General features: G+C 37.1%; 1 protein-coding gene across 1 annotated transcript in view; it reads left to right on the top strand.

Moving 5' to 3' along the window:
• Gpc6 (glypican 6) overlaps nt 1-21,282 on the top strand; it is a 943,908-nt gene that overhangs the window by 454,251 nt on the left and 468,375 nt on the right. Inside the window, exon 3 of the mRNA XM_048341182.1 lies at nt 6,713-7,104. Coding sequence (XP_048197139.1) covers nt 6,713-7,104 — 392 coding nt within the window. The remainder of the gene's footprint in view (nt 1-6,712; nt 7,105-21,282) is intronic.

The following is a 21,282-nucleotide window of genomic DNA, read 5'->3' as shown; positions in this document are numbered from 1 at the left end:
ATGCCCAGTAAGACACACACACACACACACACACACACACACACACACACACACACACACACACACACGACTGTTCTAAAATTGAAAGCATCAGAGTAGAGTATTTTTTCTCTTTCATTTATATGCTATTTTCTGTGTGAAGGGTTACTATAGGGTTTTCTCCTTATGAAATTCTTCACAGAGTCATTAGACAACTAGAGAAATCTCTAGGGATTCTTACTTTAAAAAATGACTAAAATCACCTAAATGCTCTAAGTCATTAAGTGGTTTAAGAATTTTCTTCTGGATTTCTGTTACTTTCAGAGGAAAATGTAGAGATAATGGCCTGCCAGACTAGGTTATAACATCTCCGATTAAAAGCAACTTTTATTCTACTACTTATGCCAGAGTTCCAGACTAATAATTGCACTGTCTTTCTATCAGAAATTAATGGCATTACATGTTTTCTTGAGTTTACTTATCTTCAAACATCTCACTAAGAATTATGAACCCTTATGCTAGAGTAAAGCAAAGTTTTTCTGCTAAAATATTAAGTATTTTATGATATTCTATACCATGTAAGTTCTCCACTACATATTCTCCTTTAGTGCTACAGGTTTTTCTGTTCAAATCAAACACTGAAATATGTAGCAACTCTTCTTGTGTACCCTCCACTTTTTTTTTTTTTTTTTTTTTTGGCCAGTCCTGGGGCTTGGACTCAGGGCCTGAGCACTGTCCCTGGCTTCCTTTTTGCTCAAGGCTAGCACTCTGCCACTTGAGCCACAGCACCACTTCTGGCCATTTTCTGTATATGTGGTGCTGGGGAATCGAATCCAGGGCCTCATGTATATGAGGCAGGCACTCTTGCCACTAGGCCATATCCCCAGCCCTACCCTCCACTTTTAACTACCATAGTGTCTACTGGATCACTTGTTTTCAAGTCATTTTCACCCTTGATCAGTAGTTCAGGGAGGAGAGCTCTGTGGGAGAATTCTGGAGAAAGGACAGCAGATTCTTCTCTAGTTGTCTTTTTAGTAAGTTGATACACAGTCCTAGAGATTGAACCTCTGAGAGCGCTCTGATATCTAAGTTCAGGCAAACACTGTCTTCCCGAAGAGGTCCAGTGTATGTCCAGGTTAGAACAACTTTAGAATATCAATGTCATAGGTCCAAAGTATCTAACTTATGGCATTGGCTTTTTTGTGTTGTAGTGTCTTGTGATTACTGTAATTGGTAATCACAATAGTGATCTATAAAGAACATCCTCTGTTAGAATGTCACTTTGGAAAGAGAACCACATATAATTTCTGTATTAGATTACCATATTCCATGCCTTTTATCTTTCTTGCCATTGAGATTTCTGAACAGAATCTGGGCCCTGTTCCTATGAATTGCCTGGAGTGCAAATTAGGTGTCCGTTATTATGAGGATACTCATATTTCCTTAAAGAATATTTAGTATAGAGTTATACTAGTAATGTATTTAAAAAATTTTAGTTAAGCATGGTAATACTACAGTATGAAAACATGAATTATATATAGCTTTTCTGGGGGCATATGTATCTGGAGGTATTTGGTTGTTAATGCTATATGCATTATATATAGATGTAGATGTACATATAGATATAGATGTACATCTAGATATAGGTGTACATCTGTCACAATGAAATGGGTAACATAATTTTTCAGGTATTTTTAGCATTCTTTTTTGTGTTAGTCATTCTTTCATGCACTACCGAAAATCTAGCCTTCTCTGGTTCCTTTTCTCCTACCACATGACAGCCTTTCTGAAGAAAACACAACCCTAGTGACTTAAGTATGCACTCCAGTCAATTATCTCTGTCAACTAATTAGTGGGAAAGAAAAGAAACACAGATGAATATAATGTATATAAATAATTGATATACAACTTTAAAATCATTTTGAATTTATATTTAAATATGGTTTGATCCACTGTATCTTAGGAGTTTAGAATACGTCCTATTAATTATTCATATGACAGTATGAAACCTTTGCTTGGGGTAAACTACAAAGCCTCTGTGCTGATTTGTCCTTTCTTAGAGATCATTTTTGTGTGTAATTGCTTTGGTGCTGTGAATGGCCCGCTGGTTCTATGATCTAGGGAAACTTAAGTAACACTGAAGGCCTAGATGTCTTCATCTGCACACTAGATACTCACGGCTGAAAGGCGCCAGTGTGTGCCAAGCTTAATGCTTTGTCTGAGATCAAGCACATTCTCAGTTCTTATCTCTAGTGATACTTTAAATCAAGCTATTTCTTGTTCCATACCCATTTTTATATACAACTAAAATTGTATTTATTTACTTTCCCCCCAAATAAATAATCAATTAGATACTATTTCTGTTTTGTTCTGCAAGCGTTCTCAAGAACATGAGAATAGAATAGCAAAACAATGTCATCCAATGTTCAGTCCAACTCCATGTCCAGTCCATCAAAGTGTGTGTTTATTGTCAGTAGTGTAAATCAAAACATTGCTGGCTTGAGTAGGAGAAGCTTTTGCTGTTTCAGAAAGCCTGCCATTCCTAGCAAGCTTCTAGCCTGGCTTTTCTTTTCTCTTTGCTTCTTTTGGTCCTAAGTGCCACCTTTTATTTTACGCGTTTTCATTTGGTCATTTCTCTAGATGTTTTCCTCAGCTATCCTCAGGGCGGCTCTCCGTTCCTAGGAGTTCATTTTTGCCCCTTAAGAGGCCTTGCTAAACAATAAGCAGAGTTTTCAGGCTTTCTTCTGCTTCTTTTTTTCTCATGGAACACTGGGGTTTTTATCTACAAGATTGTTCTCCCACTTGAGGCCGTCTGCCCTGCAGCAAACAGATGTTTGCTTCCAGATCTCCTCTTTCTTTGCATAAAATCCTCCCAGAGGCTAAGGCTGGTGGGAAAAGTTTATTCATTTATTTATGCACCTAGGAAGCATGACTGAACTCTGAGCATGTACCTTTGATGTATATTTTGTGATTGGGGAAGAAAACATAAAAAGCATTTCTTTCAGCCAAATTGTTCTCAAAGATGAGTTTTGTTGACCAAAGGCTTTCTTCCATATGAGCTTCGCCTTCTCTGATTAAAGAAGAGTTACATTGATACTGCTTTAAAAAAAATGCTCTTGAATTTTCATCTTTCTGATGTGTTTGGTCATCAGAATTCATTAGCAAAGTGGATCAGATAACTATCTTCCAAATCTATATCTTGTTCAAATGACAGCCTATACAAGTTAGAAGTCATGAATTAATATAGTTAATTTTGGAGGACAATTGTTTTGTCTCAATGGTTTGGATGCCTATCTTTCATAAAAATCTAAGATCCATGTACTATAAGGAAACAAAATGTTTCATAATTGCCTGGTATATTAGCATCTTCCAGTATCAAATATTAACTTTGACTGTGGGATTTGTAAATGATATAATGACTTTGAAGGAGGAATAATTTGACTTTCAAGGATCAATTAAGCTAATAGCAAACGTTTAAAACAATACACACTGAAGACAAAAATTGCAGTCTGGAATCTAATGAAATCTCTCTCTCTTTCTCTCTCCCTCTGTCTGTCTCTCTAAGGTTTTATGGAGAACTGTGTAGCCCAGATTGCCCTCAAACATCAAATCTTCCTCCCTCAGTGCTGGGATCATGGCCGTGTGCCACTATATTCAGCCACTATACTCTTCCAATTCAAGTTCACACATGAATATTGAGTATTATGAATGTATTTGCCTACCAATCCTTGTCTCTATGTTCAGTGACAAAGACTAATTAAAGTATAGTAAAACAAACCAAAGCTGTTGGGTTTAAGCCACCAAAGGTCATGGCTCAATGCAAGGCCCTGAGTTCAAAGCCCAGTTCCGTCAAAGAAAACAACCCAAAAGATAGAGTGAACGGGCAGTCTGATTATAGCTATTCACCTTCAAAAGGGGCTTATGACAGTAACTTCAGTTTCCTTGTCTGGAAAGAAAAGGCCTTAGGAGACTTGCTTTTACTAATAGAAAAACAAAAATTTTGTGCCTAAATAGATTTATTCCTATCTTTGAAGAGCAATGAATACCTGAAGAATCTCTTTCACTTTGTCTCTCATTACAGACATATACCTAACAGGGAGAGAAGAAAAAAAGAAGAAAGAGAATAGCAAAGAAAGGATCTCTTTCTGTCTCTATTTGCTTCCTCTCTCTCTCTCTCTCTCTCTCTCTTCTCTCTCTCCCTCCCTCCTCTCCTTTAAGCATTGTTTGCATACCTAGACCATACTATTGATTACTCACAATTTATTGCAGAAGGTACTACTCTGTGTTCAATAAATTATGCTTTAATTCCTGAGTCCAACAAAATGGTTGACCTGAAACAGAAGATAAATGAATAGATTGTTCAGAGCTCATATTCGATTCTATTAATTATGTTTCATTAGAATTTTTCAAATAAGTGAGTTTTTCATTCTTTTTTTCCTCCATAAAATTATTATGCCTTCCACCCTATTCCTGGACCACGAAGGCTCAGCTGTCTTCATTTTTGGCTTCAACATTGAGTTACTTGTGATATACTTATAACTTGGTGCTGATATTTATAATTTAATACAGAGTATAGTTTATGAAAATCTAGGTGACTAGTATTCGTGATAAGATTTTAGTATGTTCATGAATTCATGTAATCAAAATGGCACTGATATACAACATATGCAATTATTTATTTCAACATTGATTTTCCACACTAAATTTTAGAGAGTTTAGTTTTCTTTTTGTTGTGTAATTACTATTTTAATTTTAGAAATAACATGGAGTAATCCCTGATAGTTTGATGGCTGCATGTGGCATATAATGGACAATTCTGGATAATTAATATTTCCATAAATATTAGAGTTTTCTATTAAATATGATTGTTATACATTTTTGTGAGGTGCAACATATATGTGATATATGTACTTATAATCAGAGTTAATATTTGCATCTCTTTATCAATTAAAGAGGGTTAGTAATATGTAACTCAATCTTACATTTTGATATAATAAAATTAAGCAATATTTCATGGTTGGAAATGAACGATACAGGGCTTACCACGTGTGACTCATCGATAATCCCTAAAACCACATTTTCTTTTGTAGCAATGAGAATATCAACATTTAGAAATAACTGAATTCTTTCCTACTCGCACAGTAAACTCTTGGACAGAGTCCTTTTTAAGATTTAAGTGGTTTTGTTCTTAGTTGAAAATAAATACAAAATAGTGATCAGCAGTACCGGTTCTATCAATTTGTCAAGACAATGGCTTGATGCTATCTTAATCAGAATTGAAGTGTAGAAATCAAGGGCTTCTTCAGCCACTTTCAGAGAAAAAGCCAAATAGCTTCCATGAATTCCTGACTAGAAAAATTTGTCACTTTTCTCCTCCTGTCGCTTCAGTGTGAACCCCAGGACTCCAGAAGAAGCGTCTTTTTTTTTTTTTTTATCGAGTTTTTACTTGGAGTCCTTGACATGTCCAGGACTTAATTTGTCTCTGCATTTCTGAGGGAGCATGTAGCTACAGGGAATAACAAGGAGCTTTGAAGAGGTGAAGCAGAATCACTCTTTTGTTGGAAACTTAGATTGATAAACTCAGAAGTGTCATCTTTCCTTAGCTTTTTCTCATCCAATTTATATTCTTCAAAGGGTATAAAACATGGATTTGCTCTAACAGGTTCACTCAGTGCGATGAGAAGTGTTCAGTGCCTTCCTGGCTCATGTGTACCATACATACATAAAGTACCTCTTTAGAAACTATGACGTGAGCACCAATAAACCTGGAAGTATTTAGTAGCTTTAATTTCTGTCTTATTTTTTATTCTGTCAGTGATCACAGTGATGCCTAATAGGTATTCTGTGTACAAGAGTTCTGTGTTGGTCTACAGATTTTCCTTAGAGTCTCTTAAGCAGGAATTGCAATTGCCAGTATTTTGTTCAAGTTCTGTTAAATGATAGTATATATATATAAAATGATTATCCAAGATGCTTCATGGCTTTCTGATTCACTGTGGCCACCTTAATTAAGTTGGTTATAACTTTAGCATTAAGTGAATTTAATTGCCTTATGAGACTGAACACTGTTAATTGCTATATATAGAATGAGAAAGTAAAAAATGTTCCATTTGTCCATGAATCCAATTTATACTATTCGAAATACAACAATTTAGTGAATTTAATATTACAACAAATTTATAAATAGAGCAAATGTGTTTATCAGGATGCATTTGTTACTCTGTTAATGATGGTATTTTGTACATTGTGTTTATCTACTTTGCAGTTTATATTGAACAAAAGGGCTTCCTAAAATTTAATAATACATGAAAAATTAATTGAGCTATTTTAGGAAAATGTATGTGGTAAACTTATTATTTAAATGGATGCTCTTTCAAAAGGAAATCTCTGGCTCTTCTGATTTTTTCATCTCATAGTACATCACAGATTCAGGTCAAATGTCATTGAAAATGTTTTCACCAACCTACCAGTAACTTAATCATCACAGAAGATAAAGGATGGAACTGTATAGTTTACAAATATAGTTATATATACATATAAATAAAACAATAATATATAACAATATATAACTATATCTATTACCATAACTATAACCTATATATATATAACTATATGTATATGTATATATATGAAATGAAACCAACCATTAAATGTGGCTATGTTTAAGATAAAAAGATATTTTGAGCTTTCTAGATTTCATTAGTTTCTAATTGCCTTCTTGTCTTATCCCTAGAATTTTTCCGAGAGCTGCTGGAGAATGCAGAGAAATCCCTGAATGACATGTTTGTCCGGACTTATGGAATGCTGTACATGCAGAATTCCGAAGTGTTCCAAGACCTGTTCACGGAACTGAAGAGATACTACACTGGGGGCAACGTGAACCTGGAGGAGATGCTCAATGATTTCTGGGCCCGGCTCTTGGAACGGATGTTCCAGCTGATAAACCCTCAATACCACTTCAACGAGGACTATCTGGAATGCGTGAGCAAGTACACAGACCAGCTGAAACCATTTGGGGATGTGCCCCGGAAACTGAAGATCCAGGTCACCCGCGCTTTCATTGCTGCCCGCACCTTCGTCCAGGGTCTGACAGTGGGGAGAGAAGTTGCAAACCGAGTTTCCAAGGTAATTTGATCATCTATATCCTTTGAATCTTTCTCCCTCATTCACTCAGATGTAATCAAAGGTTTAAAAACTTAGGGTAAAAATTCCTTCCTACTAATCAAGTGTCCAAGCTCAACTTTTTTTCTTTACTTTCTTTTTTTTTTTTTTTTTTTTTGTTTTTGTTGTTGTTGTTGTTGGTCATGGGACTTGAACTCTGGGCCTGGGCACTGTCCCTGAGATCTTCAGCTTAAGGCTAGTGCATTACCACTTGAGCCACAGCCCCACCTCTGGTTTTCTGGTGGCTCAACTCTTTACCTTTTTTTTTTTTTTTTCATGTGAGAACAAAACAACAACAGAATTTTAAGTATTGCTGTGTTTTGTTTTATTTATTTATTTATTTATTAGGAAATAATGTTATTTATCAACAACACAGCAGGGTAATTTTCATTAGGATTAGGGTCAAAACACCTGGCTTGCAACTATGGTCACTTGAAATTTTTGATTAAAGCTTTAAGGATGACAAATACTCATGTGACAGCCCTTTCAAGGGTTCTAGTCATCTGCAGCATTGAGGCTTACAAGTAGAGATACGTCGTTCTAGAGGACAGCAACTGATGTTTCTTCTTCATCACACACATGTCAGAGTGGCCAGGTTTCTTAATAGTGAGAGAAGAGCCCTTTGCTGATTCCTCTAGAACCGAATTTGGCGGGGGAGGGGCCTGATGGATGCAAAGCATAGATTCTAGCAGGTAATACCTTGGGTTGCCTATTATGTTTGTAACTCCATGTCATGTCTTCTGGTGGACTTATGAAAAAGATAAATCACTAATCCACTTTGGGGAGCCTTGAGGATAATGTCTCTAAACCTTTAATGCAAGGGATCGTCTTCCACTGCTGTCATTAAGCATAGAGGGTTTCCTGTCTGGAGAATATCATCCTTTGTTTAAGTTCTGCCTTGACATTTAACTGCTTTTATGAAAAGAGCCTACCCATTGATGAGGTGAGACCGACAAACAAACTCAAACACCATAGAAGCATAAGAAAAAAATACATGAGAGGAATCTGGTAGCATGTCACCTAAAGAAGGTCATATTTGTACAAAAATTATTGCCAAACAGTACCTTTTTATTGCAGGGCTGTGCAAAAGAGGTACAGTGGTTTTCAAAAATATTGGCATGACCTTGCTATATTTCTTTTCAACTTTGATCTCATTACTTACATCCTGGCAAGAAGACTTTGTAATGTACATAGCCCTAAAATATTTCTTTATGACATAATTTGTAAAATTCATAGAATTCCCTTTAAAAATGATCAGTTCTGCAGTATCCTGGCCACCCAGGACTCGCACCCATGACAAGAAAGTCACCAGCATGCAGTCAATCGGGCTAGGAGTCTTTAGGTAGCTGTGCACAGCGTCTGCTCTCCACCATCAGGATGGTAATGAACAGCAGTGAGCCACCGCAGGGCTGGGTCTTTAAAGGTAGAAGCTATGCATTCTACATCAGGTGGTCACATAGCACAGATTCAGAGAGTTAATGCAGGGGGGAGAGCAAGTCACAAATGGGTTAAGCAAGCCGTTTACAGAAGCAGAATTTCGTGGTCAGGCTGACCTAATATCAACTGATTTTAAAAATTGGTATCATGTTTCCCAAATATCAAATAGGCAAGCATGTGCAGGCTAAAACAGTCCAGTTCTCAATCAGTAAGTGGACCAACCTGACAGTCGTCATGGCATTTCTGTAACTACTACCATGGGTGCTACCTAGAGACAGAGAGGAATAAGGGCTACATATGTTTTAAAATGTCAAACTACAAGGAACTAGTCTCACAGGTGGGTGTGTAGCCCTCTAGCATGGAGTCACCAAAATGGAGATATAGAAGCTATGAGTAAACTCTAAGTGAAAATTTACAAGCCCTATTGTTTCTAGGAGCTCAAAGGCTACATTTTTCCTTGCTTTTCACAAGTTCCTAAAAAAAATAAGCATATGGAAAGGTTGTTTTCCAAAGGCTTTTAAAATTCCTTTGGAAAGAAATTTATTGATGTAAGAGCATATAATGTGATGTTTAATACAATTTCCTTATTGGATATCGATAGTTTTACATACCAAAGAAACAAGGTCCTCAAAAGTAAATTAACTAAGTAGCTCAGGGAAAAACAGAAGAAAATGTAACTGTACAAAATTTAAAGATATACTTCCTTGAGCAGATATATTTGGTAGTATTCAATACATATAACTTAATAAACTGAAAGACACTGAAACTTCTGATTAAAGCTTTGCTCTTGTTGAAGAAATATGAATGTAGCTCTTTAGAAACTGCAGGAAGGAAGGAATTTCAAGCATAGAATCCCATGTGCTGTTGTTTCTACTTATGTGCATACAGCATGACCTGGGAGGTTCCAGTGAGAAAAGAGAATACACTTTTTCTAGCCCAATGTCTAGAAAGCCACAGGTGACACTGCTGTTGACCATTTCCTCCTGTGTCTTGGGAGATGGCAGTAACAGCTGCCTAAAGGTGGCTTCTCCTGGGTCTTTGCTGACTTTGTGATCTTTGGTTACCAAACTCAGCAAGATTCTCTTCAGAATCAAGGTTGAAATTGTGGAGCAGCCATCAATAGAATATCACTTGTAATTTTTTTTTCCCAAAAGTGAAGGAGGATGTGCTTGATAGCAGCATGTTATTTTCTTCTGGTTCTTTTATTTGCCAAGCATCCCCTCTAGGTATAGGATATAATCTGTAAGTCATAGACCTTATAGGTCTGCCACTTTATGTGCATGTTAGCTTGGGTGATTTGAGTAGTCTTAGTCCTAATCACTAGAAATCATGAAATTTATTTTCATACCCGGGCTCTCTATCTTTTGAAGATAGATAGATAGATAGATAGATAGATAGATAGATAGATAGATAGATAGATAGGGAGATAAACAAGGAGATAGATAGACTGACCAAAGCAAGGAAGGAAAGAAGGAAGGAAGGAAGGAAGGAAGGAAGGAAGGAAGGAAGGAAGGAAGGAAGGAAGGAAGGAAGGAAGGAAAGAGAGACATTGGATTAAAAGAAGGTAAGCATTAAAAATTAACTCAATTATTTAAATACTTTACCAAAACATTTTATTTAATGCTTGCCAAATAGTCTATACCTAGGTGAACCAGAAGTACTTCTACTAACACTTGCTGACTTTATCATCCTGTTCTATGGGAATTTGATCACGAGATACAGAGAAGCCCCAGTTTGAAATGTTGAATAAGGAGTATTTATTAGAAAGCCAGCCACTGCAAGCAGACACATGTGCCCTCAAAACGCGAAGCCTCCTATGCGCTTCATACTGCTAGGAGACTGAGCCACAGGGCAGAAGAATAAAGAAAGAGTAAAAAAAAACCCAAATCTCAACAAACCAGATCAACTCTAATGGAGAGCTGAAAGAGGGTGCCATGGGGGCTGGGAATATGGCCTAGTGGCAAGAGTGCTAGCCTCGTATACATGAAGCCCTGGGTTCAATTCCCCAGCACCACATATATAGAAAACGGCCAGAAGTGGCACTGTGGCTCAAGTGGCAGGGTGCTAGCCTTGAGCACAAAAAAGCCAGGGACAGTGCTCAGGCCCTGAGTCCAAGCCCTAGGGCTGGCAAAAACAAACAAATCAAACTATGATACTTGGGCTGGGAATATGGCCTAGTGGCAAGAGTGCTTGCCTCCTACACATGAAGCTCTCGGTTGGATTCCCCAGCACCACATATATGGAAAACGGCCAGAAGGGGCGCTGTGGCTCAGGTGGCAGAGTGCTAGCCTTGAGCGGGAAGAAGCCAGGGACAGTGCTCAGGTCCTGAGTCCAAGGCCCAGGACTGGCAAAAAAAAAAAAAAAAAAAAAAAAAGAGGGTGCCATGATTGTAAGGGTTGCAGAAAGGAGACCACCACATGCTTCAGGCAAAAGAGAGTTTATTGTGAGAGAAAAAACCCCACAAACTTCTGGCCAGCACCACATGGTTGGTGTGCAGAGAGTGAGAACTAATGGTGGAGAGGTTGTGTAGGGAAAGGCAGGGAGGGGATGTGGACCACAGTGTGTGTGGAAGTGAGCCTGGGGAATTGCTCACTGTCTAAAGGAGGCATGACGCATGACTGGGGAGGTTCAGGAAGTGACCTCAGAGGATAAGGAAGTGACCTCAGACTGTGGGGGTCCTTTGCTCACTCACAGTCAAGTGGTTGACAGTTACAGATGATTACTGGTTTGGGGCAGGTGCTTTCTGGTAAGGCTACATGCTGTCCTTCATGAAGGGGGGCAGGCGGCTATTCTCTGGGACAGATGTAACAATGGTGATCTAAGGAGAGTCAGTAGACAAGAAGCATGTCTCAGCAGTAGCTGAGGGTGGTAGGGCCTGAATAGAAACATGATCAGGGGCCAGGGTCATGGGGAGATCAAGAGTTCAAAGAGGTCTAACAAGTTCAGGGTTCAGGTCTGGCAGGCCCAGAAACCTCTAGACTAATTCTCTGCCCCTGCTTCCAGGAATTCTGGCATGCCTATCACCTGGGGGTTGGGGTGGGATTTTACCTCTAAGATTTTTTGGAAAGTCTCCATCATCCACTAAGATTCCAAGGTAGTGCCAGTTAGACCCAATATCCATATTTGGATCCCAAGTGCTTTTTGTAGCAAGAATAAAATACTACGTATGTAGAATGAATACATTAAGAAGTACATGTAAGAATGAACTTTGAAGCTTAAGATGTTTAGGAATGAAAATTTACTGTTGGTGAAATGATGTCAGAAGAGGGGAGGAATTCAAAGCAAGATTAAAGATCAACAAATTTGCTTTGTGCTTCCATCACATTCGGGAGAATTTCTTCCCTTCAGTTTCTCTCTTATTTACAGCAACTCCTTGAATCTTTGAAGGCATCATTAATAGCTTGTAATTAATTGTTTTGACTGGGAAATTTACCTCTTTGGCAAAACACAGCAGTTTGATACAAATGTTTTGACAGAATGTAATAGGGAACTTCCTTGTAAGAGAAACAGATGACTCATTTGTTAGTGTCTACCAAATCATCCATAAGTCTCAACAGAATTATCATTTACTGCTTGTGTTTGCCATTTTATGGATACAAACTATGTGTTTTTCTCATCATTGAAAGGAGCAAATTCACCGTAAGTGATAATAGCTCAAACTCTGACTGAGGAAGTGTTAAGCGATTTTGGAGTGAATAGCTATGATCAGTAAAACAGGATTCATTTGATGTATGAATTACCATTTCTGAGCATGCAAAGTGTTAGCAGGAAGCAGAGTCTCAGGAACTTTCATCCTATGGTAGTGAAAGTGTAAATTGGGATGTTTACTTAATGATTTGAAAATGCTTCTATTAATGCACACATGCATATATTTAAGCTATAGTTCCACTCTTGGAGAGACAGTTTAAGTATACAAGTAGACATGCAGAAGAATGTTTGTAACAAAGTCCTTAGCACTGACAAAAAAATAGGAATTTCACAAGTATCCTGTGTGTTCAAAATGGGTGATCTCTCTATATCATGAAATCTCATCAAGTATAAACAGCAACTGCACTTTATGAGCAAACACAGAAGTCTTATTTTGAGAGAAAGAGAGAACTAAGACCACCAAAGACGACATACCACTTACATAAAGTTCAAAAATACTGAAGTTCATGTCATTTTATTTAGGAAAAAAAACACATACATTGTAAAGTTCTGAAGACAATGTAGAGAATGATGGACACAGTAATCAGATATTATTACCAGTGGGAGTGATATGTGGATGAATAATCAAGCAGATATGCTTAGGGGTGTCCAAAGTTCTTGATAGTATACAATTCTTAATTCACCGGGATATGGGTGGGTAGAGATGTATGGGCACATGTATCATAGAAACTATGTAGAGAAAGTCTTTATCGCTGTGAATCTAAGATTCTTTTTCACCTGAATAGCTATGGTCACTATTCTGAGCTACCTTTATTTACTTACACAACTTACTGTTATATTTGACTTGCTAGAAAATTAAACTTTTATGTGCTATACTGTACCAAGTGGTATTGGGTGTACATGGACGGCAAAGATCTAAAATGAACATAAAAGCAAACTTTGCTCATTTTGGAGCCTTAGAAGAATGCAGGCCAACTACTGTTTAATCATGTCCCTTATATTCAAACACTGTTCTTATCTTTTTAATTTTTTGTTCCATTAGTGGGTACAAACCTGTACCACTGGCCCCTCTGATGGCATTTTAGGCAGTGTAAGGAGTGGAGAGAGAGACCTGACACCACTTGAGTCACTCATCATTGAGGCAAGCAAATGTGGATATGAGACTCAGATGAGGAACACATGGCCTTTATATCTTTTTTGCTTTCATAAAGTAACTTGTAGGAGTAACAACTAAAAGCTGTATTAGCAGCAGTCACTTCCAACTAGGATGGTTGATTCACTCCTGACAAATTGGGTATCTAGTAGATCTGAGATACAGAAAACTTGAACTGTTGGCAAATACTGTCATTTATCTACCTGTCTACAATCTTTCTTCCTTTTGCATCATGCCTTTGAAAAGAAAGTGTGTTTTGAAGTATTTAGAAAAACCATACCTTTTTTTTTTTATCAACACACTTCTTTGTCTGCTACATACACTGGTGGTGTTGCATGAAGAACCTATTAAAATGTTCATGATGCAGAGTGAATGCTTCCATTGAAGTCATTCTCTGATCCCAATGGAAAATCCTTCTGCAGAATTCAGTGTGGATTCAATGTATACAATCACTGAATTACTGTCTAGTTACTCACATTATGGAAAGAACTTTAGATATAAAGACTACTTGTAGTAACTGTCTCCTGAATGACCAGGTTTCTTCCTTTGGGGGCAATTTTTTAAATTGAAGTTCACTTTTGTGGAGTAATCTAGAAATGAAAAGAGCCGCAAAGAATGCAAATAAACTTTTATAATTCTTCTGTGGTTAGTACATTCTCTTCTTTAATTGATTCTTATACAGTATAGATGACTTCACTACTATATAGTGTCAGGAATAATTAGTCAGCCTTTTGAAATTATCAATAATGCTTTTACGTTTACAACTTTTAAGTCACCCTGAATAATTTATCCTGACTTTGTTGGGATGGTCATGTAGATATTGTATTATATTTGGAAAGTGCTTTGCAGTTGATTAATAAATAATTTCATGATAAAAATAGTAATACACTGATATTAATACTAGGAAGCATTATGATAAGAACTAGCACATTAATATAAATTCATTGAAAAATGTATGAATTTTACTGTGGCCTACTGTGCTAAACTTGAAGTCACAAGAGAATAGGCAGTCCAGGTGTCAAAATTTAAAAAGAATTTTTTGCCAGGAACTGGTGGCTCATGCTCTCAGGCAGTGTTACTGGGTCTGGGGGGTGGGGGGGGGGTAGAGATTCCATGTCCCTCCAAGAGTCCCCTACTGGGATGGGGATTTAGCTCAGAGGAAGAGCACCTGCCTGGCTACTGCAAGGCCCTGAGTTCAGTCCTCAGCTCTGGAAAAGGAAAATAAAAAAAAGAAAAAGAAAAAAACTATTAAAAAAAAAAAAAAAGAGTCCACCACTCAGAGATAGTCTCAAGCAAAAAGATTTATCAGGGAAGTAAAAAGAGAACTGACTGGCCAGGGACACAGCACAGACTCAGGAGCTGAAACTGGGACCCCCTAACAGTTCAAGCTGGGGTTTATAAAGGTAAAAGCGTAGCACAGATGTAGGGGGTTGATGCAAGGGGTAGAGCAAGCAACAAACAAGCAAGCCATTGGCAGAAGCAGAATTTTGCAGTCAGGTTGGCCTAATATATAACTTCATTTTAACAATTGCTACCATGTTTCCCTAATCAAGATGGAGTCAGCTTTATTTCCTACAAAAGCAGGAAAGTTCTTAAAATTCTTATCTCTAGTAAACTGCCAAAAGGTGGGAAGAGGGATGGAGTGGATCTGAGATGCAAATGGCAAAGTGCTAGCCTTGAGCAAACTCAGGGACAGCATCCAAGCCCTGAGTTCAATCCTAGGACCCACCCTGCCCTCTAAAAACAAAAAAAGGAAAAAAAAGAGCTTTCTTCTCTGCAGTAGCATATGGAATAGATCACAGTTGGGTCTAAGTCTATAGCAGTGAGAGAGAAGGTCTCGTTTCTCTTAAAACAATTTGATAGCTTTGATTAAAATACTTTTTTAAAAAAAATCCGTATTTCTAAGTTCCATACATTGCAAGTCTGTAGCCTATGTACATACATCTGGAAAATGATTGAATTAGGAAAATGGTAAAAGAAAAATAAAATCAAGGCAAATGAAGCCATTTATTGCCAAATCATTAAAGGCTGCTTGTGTATCCTTTCTTCTTATTTTGAAGCCATGTCTGTTTTAATGACTTAGGCTTATGTTATTTTATGTAAAATTTATCCTGTTACTGGAATTCCACGAAAGTGAGTATTTTCCTTCTTATGTAACCCAATTTTGCAGTCTTATTCATATTGTAAAGCACAAGGAAGGGAAGGGGCTTTTTGACCTTCTCTAAATATGCCACCAGTAGGAAAGGTGTGAGGACTACAGCTCTTAACTCTAATGTACCTATCAAGTGCAATCTTCTGCCACCGACAGTGTACAATGGGTGATTGTAACAATCCTTCATTCATCTGGCCCAAAGCTAGATCCTTGATAATTTTAGAACCATTATGAAGATTTAGCTGGGACTTATTCAGTAGTTTGTTCAGTGTTTTGTTCTTTTTTTGCGATAAAAAGAGTAAGCAAATTAAAGTTCTTACAAATCCTAATTGTGAAGAGAGTAGAAACACGGTGTCAATAGGAAGATGAATTCTTTGGAAGAGAGAGGGCAGGCAGCTAGCATTATCTTAGGGTACCAGTGAACATTAAGGGTATAGAAAATTGAACTACATAGGATATGTGGGTTTGGGGTAGATAATGCACTTACCTGCCCCGCCCCCCCCCTCCAAAGGACATTTAAGGCAGAGGTATCACCAAAGCACAATGGCAGAGATGTGAAATCAATTGTATTGCTGAGGAATAAAGTTCAAAGCAAACAGTAGGTGGAAATACATCTAGAAACCTAAGCTGATCTTCTGAATTAAGATTACGTGTTTCACTAATGATTTTGTGCCTCTCAATTTTGTAAGATTCATAAAAAAATAAATCTTCTGTGGCTACAAGCATTCGGTGCTTTTGAGGGGGCAGTGGTTTATAAGAAACAGAAAACAGTAATGAATGGACTTGCCTTTGAGGAAATTGTTCTATCCAGAAGAGGTGGAGATATTAAAATTTCTAAGATCATGTAAGTGCCCAATATAATGAAGTATGGACAAAATACTATGCAAATCAAGAGACATATGGTTTTTGTTTTAAGAAATTCAAGTAGATAGACATAAAAAGTGGCGAAGGTCTTTCAGAGAAGAAACAAGGGGAATAGGTCATGCTTATTTGGAGATGAAGCCAAGAGGGAGATTTGAACCATATTATTATTTGGACACTATGTTTTATTCTACTTTAGAATATGAAGATCTTTGAATAAATAATAGCTTCTAGCTGAGGTTTCTTTTTTGTCTACAGATGATTATGCAATTTGATTTTTAAATTTTTTTATTGTTATTATAAAGGTGATGTACAGAAAGATGTTTGCATAGAGATGGTACCATGAATTTGGGGAGACTGACTGATGGCAGGTATTGGAATGGGGAGTTGTTGTGACTGGATGAGAAACCATGAGACCTGAGTCAACTCACAATGGAGCACATCTAGACAGAATTTTCAGAGTGCCTACCTAGCATGAGGCAGAGCTTCTGGCAAAAGTCCGTCTCCACTTAGCAGCAGTTGTCTATGTGGCGAAAGATTTGAGAATTATCAAGATAGAAATGTTTATTGGCAAAGGGTGGTAACATGTAGCCAGAGAAAGAACAGACTACGATCAGACGGACACGTAGGATTTATACATATTTAAAGAGGATTCAGAAGAGGAAAATAAATGCAAAGAACTAAAAAATTAAAATGTTGTGCTATAGGTTTAGGCTAGTCACAGCAGAGGATCACAAGAGTCCAATAGCTATGCCCTTATGAATGCATAAGATGATGCTACGTGAAATGAACTCCATGTTATGGAAAAGACTGTTATATCACTGTTGCAATTACTTTCAACATGCCATGTGAAACCGTAGCTTCTATTGTTGATGATCCTCTTGTATCCCCTTCCTGTGGTTGTACCTGCACTATCACTGTATCTTATCAGAGTACATTGGAAATTGTATATACTGGTATTAGAACTAGGAAAGTGAAAGGGAATACCAAAATTGAGAGACACAGGATAAAACTACAAACAACTACAAAAGCAATACTTGCAAAACTGTTTGGTGTAAACCAACTGAACAACTCGTGGGGGGAGAGGGAAAGGGAGAGGGGGGAGGAGGGAGGTGGGAATAAGGGAGGAGGTAACAAACAGTACAAGAAATGTATCCAATGCCTAAAGTATGAAACTGTAACCTCTCTGCACATCAGTTTGACAATAAAAATTTAAAAAAAATGTTGGGCTAAAGTAGAAAATGGAGGTTGGATTTGTTCATGAAGTTATTACAAAGTCCAGCAAACACAGCTTGGTTAGTGTGACTTCAAAGGTTGAGGAGTTAAGATTCCTTTCATGTTCTGAAAAAAACAAAAATCCATAACTTGTAGTCTGTAGACTGACACACCTGTTCTAAATAAGGTCTTACCATTCTACACAGGACAAGAACAAAAACAAAATGGTAAGAACTCATAGCATCTTTACTCGTATTTTCTTCAGCTGGTGTGGTGAGTTTCTTATGGTGCACATCCTATTGTTTGTTCTCTGTAGGGTTAACTATCTGGTCATGATATATTTGAAAACATCAATCAGTCACCTCAAGATGATCCAGATAATTTGACTCTCAAACATAATTTGAGACATAGTCTAGAATAGTGCGATGAATAGGAAACAATGACCAGAATTTGATCAATTCTGTGGGCATGTTTGTTTCATCTGCCCTATATTCAGTGCACCTTTACCGTGTGTGCCCTGTAGCCCTATCTTCTGTTTGTTCCAAGGAATAGTCTCTATACTTACAACTACATCAGACTCACAGTAAAGCCCATTTTGATTGGCATGTCTACTTCTTGTCAGTGCCCCCAGAGTGCAAGAATTCCTCCTCTGGGGCCAGGAAACGTGTGTTACAGGAAGATATCTTTGTTACTAATAGGGAAGACCCACTTGTGAAATGTGCCAATTAAAGTATATCATAAAATTTTTTAAAGCCCAATTCTAAAATTCTAGTGCTATAACTCAAAGAATGATGCTTCTGAAATGGCTTCCTGAAGAAAAACGGACCTGACAGCTTATCCCAGTGTCAACATTACCTCTGTCCTTGAATATTTATCTCTAAATGCATTTGTGGTTGTTCTAGCAGAAGGCATTAGAAAGTAAGGTTTGAATAATACTTATTCTGTAACTACTTATATATGCAAAAGGAGGTGTCAGAGTGCAGACAAAAGGTAAAGCTGGGTGGGTGGTAACAGAGGTCAAACATGAAAATTTGATGCATTTCTCCTTTATTGTCCCATCCTCTAAGATTCAATGGTGTAAGGACATTTCCTGATGCAAGACCCATGCACTATGGAAGTTTATGAGCCAAGATAGACATCAAAAAGAATTTTAATAAAGCCAGACAGATAGATACATTGAACTAATAGTGCTGACAGGGTAAAGCAGAACTTAGGTAGAGTGTGACATACAATTCTTTAAATGAAATATTAAGTCTTACAGATATTTGTTCCAAAGAAATATGGGTGGTACATTATTACATCCCATACATTTTTCTTCATTGTTATCTTTGTGATTATAAGCGTAGGTTCTTCACATGTGTGCATTGTGACTCTTTACCTTTCACAAATAGTATTTAGCACAAACTCAATGGATCATCCCAGATTCTTAGAATACAGTAATCATCCCAAGCAATATTAAAAGTCGGCGTTTTCTGTGTCACACTGGGGTTGCCAAGAGTTGAAAATGGACAGTTCACAGTGTCAGTAATAGGGTAATGGTGACCTTGACATTCACATGCAAGTAAAACTGTAGCCAAAATCAATAGACAATCCAAGTTAACATCAGGTGACATTTAAGTAACTTGAATAAACTGAATTTTTAAATTAATTTCTTGCCCTTGCAAGATGTACTACATGTCAAAAATGCCACTGAGTAATATTTAATAGTCAGCAGAGAGCAAATTCCATTTTATATGGGAATTTGAATCCCTTCTGTTCATCTTATCTACTATAGCCAATATGGCAAACTTTTCTGTGCTCATTTTGTGTAAGACTTTGGCAAATCAAAAACAGACATTCACTGAACATTTTAAAATTCAATAAATATATTAATTATGGAAACTTTATTCCAAACACTATTTTTATAAATAGAGATATAAGTTTCTCCACAAAGAAATATATTCATTTATAAATAATATGTGCTAAAACTTTCATTTGCACTTGGCTTTCTAGCAACACACTGACTCTTACTAAAAATATATCAATACATAAGGCAGCACTAATTTCCCTGTTCTTCAATAAAAAGGCCAATATTTAGGAAGAAATGCATCATTTTATAGTGTTGTGAAAAATTGCAGGGCACTAAGCCTTCTAGAAAAGGTTTTATCCACTCCTTTTGAGAATTCTGTTGCTTATTAAGAGGCAGGGCCAGGGAGAATCAACTGTTCAACTATGCTGCAATAAAGAATTTTATTGAAAAGACGAATCTTATGATATCCTGCTGCATTTGTAGGCAGAAGATAACCATATAAAATATTTATGATACCATTTTCATAAAATATTTGAAATATCTATGTTAGGATAGAGAAAAACGTACCCTGACATTTTGGCTGGGATGCCGAGTAGAACCCAGATTGAAATTAGTCGTCTTTTTAAATTTTTAAGTGCTAGTGATAGTTTTCTTTTCAACTTGTTTTTCTTAATAACCAACAACAGTCTAATATTCCAAATGTTTAATATTAAAAATGTGAAGCCTTGTATACCCCCCAATTACCCTAGTCCATCCTCTTGATCAAATTATGATTTGTCACTGAGCATTATAGGACCCAGAGAACTGAAGTGACATAATCTTATGAATCACACAAATTACGTGGACTATTTTATTTTTAACAAGAGCAAACAAAATGATCACGCTTACTTAAATCAACTGCATATTTTTGTTGGTCATCCAAAAACTGCTACATATTTTTAACACATTCATCAAAATCTTACTGTGGAAAATTCAAGAACACAAAGAAGAAAATGAAATAATAGCAAATTCTTTCTGTATAGCAATGGCTCATTAATTTCATTGTGTGTGTGTGTGTGTGTGTGTGTGTGTGTGTGTGTGTGTGTGTGTTTTCCTAGGAATTGAGCCCAAATCCTCAATGATACTTAGCAAATATATTACTGAGTGACATCTCTCAGCCTAAGATGTCTACTTTTAATACCTTGTTTCTAGTGTACCTCTAATGAAATTTGGAATTGTCTACTCATCTAAGATGTTCAGTATTGAGTTCTAGTTTGTTCATTTCAACATCAAATACATTTTCTCATTTCAGTGGAATTTCTTTAATCCAATACTATTATTTCTTAAAAATTTCTATTACATCCTAAAGGATGTATTCTTCTTGGCAGTATATAATAAATGACTGTTAAATAGTTTGCATTTGTGTGTGCACACACACACACACCCTTGAGTTTTTTGTACTCTGAATTCCATGCTATGGAAGAACTGCTCCCTTATTATATAATATATTTAAGTGTGAAATTTCTTGATTGATCTTGTATATACGATGGCTACATGTCTTCTCCCACTCCCCAGTCCTGGAACTTGAACTCAGGGCCTGGACCCTGTCCCTGAGCTCTTGTGTTCAATGCTAGTGCTCTATTAATTGATGCCACAGCATCACTTACTGTTTTCTGGTGGTTAATTGGATATAAGATTATCCTGGGCTTTTCTGCCCAGGCTAGATTTGAACCATGATCCTTTGTCTCAGCCTCCTGAGTCGCTAGGATTACAGGCATGAGCCGTCATGGCACTGCAGGTTAGTATTTTAAATGTAGTTTTTCAGCTACCCACTTTCCTCAAAGAGAATAAATATAGGGCATGAAGTGGAGGTAAGAACAGCACCAATAGAAGAATGATTCATAAAAA

The sequence above is a fragment of the Perognathus longimembris genome, chromosome 3 (genome assembly GCF_023159225.1).
Source record: "Perognathus longimembris pacificus isolate PPM17 chromosome 3, ASM2315922v1, whole genome shotgun sequence".
Classification (NCBI taxonomy): domain Eukaryota; kingdom Metazoa; phylum Chordata; class Mammalia; order Rodentia; family Heteromyidae; genus Perognathus; species Perognathus longimembris.
Note: the sequence above shows the minus strand (reverse complement) of the source record. Positions and strands in the feature narration are given on the sequence as shown.